Raw genomic sequence first — 7,063 nt, forward strand, 5'->3', positions numbered from 1 at the left:
GACTTGTAAAACAGAAACATAAACTTTATTGATTTATGGTAGTCTTTGGTAACACTGTTGGAAAAGTTCTGCAAGTCACATGAAAAACATGTCAAGATCTGCAATTGTAAAAGTATGTTACACATCTAGAACTCCCAAAACATTTATGCTAATAGATCACATTGTATAATGTTTGATTTTCATATGCACATACAAAAGCGAACAACAAATAAAAAAAGCAAACAACAAAAAGCAAGTCAACGGAAGGCAAAAGCACACTAACAAGAAGGTGAGCAAATATAATAAATGTTGTAGGCACTAACTGGGTTACTAGTAAAGCACTAGTATGCTCAAGGCCTTCCAAGAGGTGTTCAGCAGGTGGATCGGCAGTTATTGGCTTGTGTTACAAAAGTTAGCACTTTACCTGTAATCTGTAATCATGATCAAATATTTTAAATAATTAAACTGTGTATATAAAAGGTCAAACCTGATCTCAGATCAGCACTTTTACTTTATAGCTGCTGAACCTTTATTCTAGATCTCCGGTTTCTCAGCCACTTTATGAAGGTATTTGGTGAACGAAGTTGATTCTGAATCAGTCCTACAAGAAAACTTCTGAAGAGTGCATCTTCTTTTCAAGCTCACCTATTCACAGTATCTCCTAAAAGCTTCTAGATTAAGAATGCAGTAGAGATTATCTATAGATCTGTAGTCAAGTCAAACATAAAGAGACAACAAATCCATCAAATGCTAATTAGCATTCAATGTAGGCTGTCGCAAACACTTCTACACACAAGTTCACTTCATTAGCACTGGTAAATAACAAAAGGTGGAAAAGCTTACCTGTTTAATAAAAATAATAATAATGTATTCCTTGCAATTAGCTACTATTGCATCAGTCCACCGTGAGATGCGGTGAGTCTAGGCTTCACTGAATTAATACAGTACTTTATAGTTAAGCAGCTAATTGTAATGTTACCCAAAGTGCATTTTAGAGTCTCTTAATGCATGTCTTCAGTGACACGAGAATCACATTTTAGTACGAACACATGAGAACGTTTGCAAGACTATACGCGTAACCTCCTCAATCATGCAACCCAAGGGTAATACTCAGCGGCAGACAGAGTGGCTACATTTAAATCAACACCATCTGCTTTGTCAGCTATAGTGGTGGATAGAAAAAAAACAAAAGCATCAAAAGTACAAAAATGCCCCATGAAGGAATGGTTTGTATGTACACTAGGTTTTATACACAACTGAAAGCATTATGTACAAAGTACTAACGCTGCCTTCAAATCATGCAAGAATGATCATATTTACAACATGAGCCACAGCAGTGGGGAAACTTGATATTTTCTTTAAGCAGACTTTCTGAATTTAGAGCCATGCAAATTAAAAATAAAAAAATAATCATAATTATATGTCTTGGTTATGGAAAATGTTGTTTGGGAAAATGTGAGGAAAAGCTCATTTTGAAAATATTTCATGTACTGTGTGTTATGTTAGATGACTTGTCCAAACAAATAATAAAAATATATTTTAAAAAATCCAATAAATTGGTTTGTTTTATAACCCAACAGACCTGCGAAACCAAACCCTTCTAATTTTCGGTGAAAAAAGAAAATACTGATAATTAACATTAACACAATATTATATATATATAAAAATGTTTTATACAGGTGGGTATATTATGAATAACACAAGTGTATAATTAATACGTTTTAAATGTAAATAAGTAATCAATTTACTCTTTATGCTGTTGCTCAATCACTATTGCTTCTTGTTTTTAAAAATGCATCTCAAACAAAATCACTTGAACACATGTCGTAAATATGATTTCCTAAACTTCCCAGAAGAACTTGCAGACAGCATTAGTACAAAGCATTTTTTTTTTTTTTATTACAAAGACAAATGCACAAAAAACACTCCTCGCCTCTCAACCTTGGTAGATTTTTTTGTCTCGTGTAGAAAAAAAAAAAAAAAAGAGCAAAACTGTCATCCCTTTGCACAGTCATACTATGTACAAGAGTCAACCAGAAAGAATACTCAGTCCGGCCCGGCATTACTGAGGTATGTTGTTCTTTAGCTCAAAGCGACTGTATACCTGTTTGGATTTGTTTAACTTGTTATACTGGTTGACAAGGTCCAATTTGCTGTGACCCAACGTCATGCGTTTCTCATCCCGCCTATGTATCCCTTTCTCCGGCCCCATACTGTCCGTTGGCATGGGTCCTGGTGGAGGAGGACCTTGCTTACTCTCTGGTTCGTTCTGAGAAAGATCTGGCCCGCCAAACGGAGAGGAATGAGTAGGAATCTTCCGGAACAAGTGGGAGTCCTTCTCTTTGGAGCTGAACAAATCAGTGAACTTACTAATGAACGGGGTGGGAAGTCGATATTTGGAGGTGATCTTGTTGTCAGTTGGAGACTGTTGAGGTGGTGATGGAGGTTTTGGAGAACTGTAGAGACCTAAAGTCTGGATTTTGGATGTCTGTCCGGGAATGTTTGAGTGTAGGTAATCCTTCGCTCCTATTTTGGACCATTCCACGCCAGCGGTTTGACCTAAGGAAGTGCGCTCGACCGCCTGACTCCCACTCGGAGAACCTCTTCTAATGAGGGGTCCTGAAGGCTTTTGAACCCCCGGACTCGTGACGCCCTTCCTGTCAGGTGGCTTTTGAGAATTTTCAGGTTTCTTCTTGTCTGCCGTGACTTTACTAGGTTTCATGCCTGGAGGAGCTGCTTTGATGCTGGAAACGCTGTCACTGGATTGGCTACTGGAGTGCTCAGAATACACTCGCTCCCTGCTGCCGTAGTCTGCAAGAAAGTCCAAGCCAAAGTTTGGTACCGGCATGTGGTAAGAGTAACTGGGCAGCCCTTCATCATCTGGATTGTAGAAACGGTCTATTATTTGGGAATCTGCATACATGCAGCGGAATTCGCGATCAAAGCAGTCCGTAATGTGGCCGGAGAAGTGCATTAGCATGTTACTGTGAACCATGCCTGAAAGCCATGTAAAACTAGAGGGAAGAAGAGAGAGAATGACTTTAAAAAAAAAAAAAAAAAAAATTCCATGAAATTTTTGAAGCATTTCATGGAAAATTGCATAATTTACAAGAAAATAAGATTCTTAAAAATATCCCATCTGTAAAAAAAAAAGGAATCATTAATGAAATATGAGCAGAACAAGTTTTTGTATAATCGATCATAAAACCATTCTTGCATAAATCATTGCATTGTTGCACAGAAATTTATTCTGTTTCATTTCATTTTTCTTGGAAAAAATTCCAAGGTTTACAGACAGTTTGACATATAAAATGTCACATCAATACAAATGGATTACTTCATGAAACATGAGCAGAACAAGTTTCTGAAAACCATTCTTGCATAAACCGTTGCATAGAAATTCATTCTTCTCGGGTTTCATAAATGAGGTTCAAAGATTCTGTCCTGCCAGTTTTATGGATGGTTCAGGTGACTTATGCTAACAAGTGTTTACCTAAGTTCAAGCTAACCATCTGTTTATGGCATTACTCAAATGTCTTGCATAATATAGAAGTAAAAGAGCATGTGATAAGCTTTACATTAGATCATCACTGTCTTTTCCGGTTTGTAGGTTAACCCTATAAAGTCTACAGTGACATATGAATTTCTAGGGCTTGTAAATGAACAACATGATCAAAAACCTGTTGTACACATGCCCTCTGTTGCCTGATTGATAGTTCATACTTTTTTAGCAAGTAAAAAGCCTTTTAGTACCATTATAAAAATTCTACCTTTAGGTTGGGGTCTTTTTCCTGTGAAATCTAATGATTTTTTTTTTAAAGTAAACATGAATAAATTTTACAGCAATTTTATATTTTTTCCTCTTTAAATATGAGATACATTTCCTTCTATATCATAAGCCATAAATGCCTGATGTATTAAATATGATACTCAAGAAAACCTCCAGAATTTTAAAACTTTATCAAAGTTCAATAAACTGTTGATAAAGAGCACAAAAGACGGAAAACTGTATCCCAGCATGCAATCTCAGTTAATCATTTCCTTCCTGGTGAAAAAGATCTAAAAATTCTAATCTTATATTGTTAGTAATACGTTTGCAATCAATTTCCCTTTGAACTGTATGGACTTCTACTCAAACAAAACTCCCTGTTGTCTATTATGTGGGCAAAGCCGGCTTTAACACATGAGTGTGGCCTCACCCACTATCCACACTACTGTGTGCTAACACGCATGAATTTATCCACGGGCTGCTATCAGTCGCACTAACTCTGAAATAACAAGACAACTCCTTCACAAACTCATTCCTCCTAATCACTCCTAATAATCATAACTGAGGAGCAGATTAGCTTGTAAGACTGAGATCGTTTGTTGGGTCTTAACAAGCATAATTGTTAAAAATCAACATAGTGCCTGCATAATTCATCAGTTTAACTAAACAAATCCGTCAAATTAGCCACTGAGGCTTGAAAGCTGACAGCCACGACGGCGCTGAGGCTAATGCTAATGCTCAGAAATGCAGAATCATCATGTTTTCATTGCTAAGCTGCTCAAGTCAACAGATGTCTGCTGGAGCGCACGAGGTGCATGTCCCGTCATCTTCCTGCCAAAACGCTGCCATGCGCTAAAATGATTTACATAATACAGAGTGATATGAGTGGCATGAGATAAGCCTGGACTGATGGCTATTTCAACATGAATAATTTAAAGCAACTGAATTTCTCCTGTCAAAAATGTGTTGCTTCTAGCTTAGAAAAAACTTGGTGTGACAAGCTACACAAACATACTGGTTAGCAAGTACAGCATGAAATAAAATAAAATTAAATTAAATAAAAACAGTGGTCTGGCACTGCCATGTACTAAACTATCAGTTTATAAAGATTACTGCTGTTAATTCATGTACCTTTTATCAAATCAGCCCTTTATAGATTTAACTTTGTAACCAGTCAACATCATTTTAACACTGTGGTTAAACCTGCTCATCATTTAAGTAAAATGATTCTTCATCATTTAAAGGATCTCATTAAATAAGACTAAGATTACTCCATAACTCCAGTAATTATGCAATTTTGGTAAACAATTATGATTACATAACAGGATTCTCAAAACTAAATTACACAATGCATAAACAACAGAATTAGCATACCTATATGATCCAGCTATGACTTCCTCACAGTCAATGATCATGAATTTTTCTTGAACCTGACCTGTGAATTTTTTCCCACTTTTGGTGCAATACGTGTCTCCACACACACTTCTTATCCGCATATTCTGAAACAAAGCAGCATTAAATAAATGTTAAAAACACAGAGTATATTTTGAATGCAATTAGAATCTGGACTGGTACACATGTATTAATAATAGCAACAGAATAAAAAGCGGTTTTGTTTTGACAAAAATGCTTTTGAAATGTGTGCTCATTCATCTTGACATTTGATGTAAATGACCAAACAGACTTAAGGAAACTTACGTAAGACTTATGTTTTGCTGTTGACTGACAGATGTATTCATATACAAATCTGAGAACACCCAACGTATTGAACACTTTCTTAAGACAAGGATAAGAACTCGTGAGCTGGACCACACCATTTTTATGAAAGCGTCAGCGTCTGACTTACACTCAAGTGTGAATTCTGGACGTCCAGTTCTGAGCACATGTTCAAAAAATAGCCGAGATTCTTCTCGTCCAGTACAATATACACTGGAACCCGGCGCTTGTTGGAGGCCTCCATTAGGTCACAGAACAAGTCAACATCTGTAAAAATATCCATGACTACAGCGATAACCTGTGGTGTAAAAAAATAAATAAACCCACAAACTGTAAACATTCATCACTAATTACTTTATTGCTTTCAGGGGATCATTGCATGATAATTATCAAGCAATTTAGATGCTTGGAATGTTTAATGTATTTTTTATGCAATATCAAATTCTCCAAGACTGATCTCACCTAAATTTAGTGACAGCAAAACTTTTGGGACATTTAAGTCACACTTATTAAATGTCTGAATGTAACTAATTGAAGTGAATTTACTTAAAACAAGCTTTGTTTTGTTAAAAGTTTCATTTGGAAAGTCTTTTTGTGCTCATTGTTTTGTATTTCATGTGTGGCAAAATTCATTTTTAGGAGTCTGTGGTGGAATTTGTGGTGCACAAAGGTTATAGCTGAACAAAGGCACTTCAAAAGAATCCAGGCTGTCCAAATGAACCAGTCTGAAAGATGTTAAAAATGTATCTTGTTTACGTGACGTCACAGGTCACATACAAAGCAGCCGCAGAAATGCAAGTTTCATGGAAAACATATTTGTAAACCACAAGGAAACAGCATTAGTCAAATGTTTAGCACGTTTTTCTACGGTTCGAGTGTTGTTCTTACCTTCTTGGCTTTCCTAATAAGAGATCGAATGAGATCTTTGACATTTTGCGACTTGTCCCTCTGGAAGTGTATCTGCGCTTCTGTGGGTCCAAATCGGTTGGAAACCTCTGGCCAGCCCAGCTCCAACAGTGGCGGCTCTACGTCGGACATCATGGGGAAATACGTCCCTGAAGTGAGCTCGGACACCGTGTCCTCTTCCTCTAGGTCCACTCCATTAGTACTGCTCTCCTCGACGCCACTTTTGGCTACATTCTCGGCGATATAGCGTATTTCCAGGGAGGAAAGAAAGTTGACTTCTCTTTCGTCCTGCAAGACCTTTTTGTACTCCTTCTCTCCGTGCTCCAGGAGCGCGTCGGTGGCGAGCCGAGCGGTTTCGTTGTGGCTGAACTCGAGCGACGTTGTTCCTTGTCTCCAGGGGTTCTTCACCTCCTCCAGCCTGTTGGCGAGCTTTCCGAGCGCTTTACGCGCAGGGTTCGGCGTCGGACGCAAAACCTCTGAACTGATCATTTCCACGACTGACGTTTGTCCAAGTAATCGGAGTTTTACAAAAGCTCAAACAAGCATTCAGTTATTAAAGCAGGTGTATTCCAAAGCTGACCTTGTTTTATGTCATGGTAGTTGGAGTGCGTTATTCCCAGAGGCCTCTCCGAGTTTTGTTGTGAGCTGCTGGGAAACTCAACACTGCACTCCACCTGCGCGCTCACCTGCCCC

The 7,063-nt window shown here is 37.8% G+C and overlaps 1 protein-coding gene across 1 annotated transcript; it reads right to left on the minus strand.

The window, feature by feature from the left end:
- Positions 1-7,063, minus strand: LOC306844726 (protein FAM83C-like). Its single transcript, XM_079377083.1, has 4 exons — positions 6,353-7,063; positions 5,595-5,762; positions 5,123-5,247; positions 1-2,993 (listed from the first exon to the last, which is right to left on the minus strand). The coding sequence occupies exons 1-4, from the start codon at positions 6,857-6,859 to the stop codon at positions 2,042-2,044; spliced, it is 1,752 nt and encodes a 583-aa protein (XP_079233209.1). The 5' UTR covers positions 6,860-7,063; the 3' UTR covers positions 1-2,041.

The sequence above is a fragment of the Barbus barbus genome, assembly GCF_936440315.1.
Source record: "Barbus barbus genome assembly, chromosome: 25".
Taxonomy (NCBI): Eukaryota; Metazoa; Chordata; class Actinopteri; order Cypriniformes; family Cyprinidae; genus Barbus; species Barbus barbus.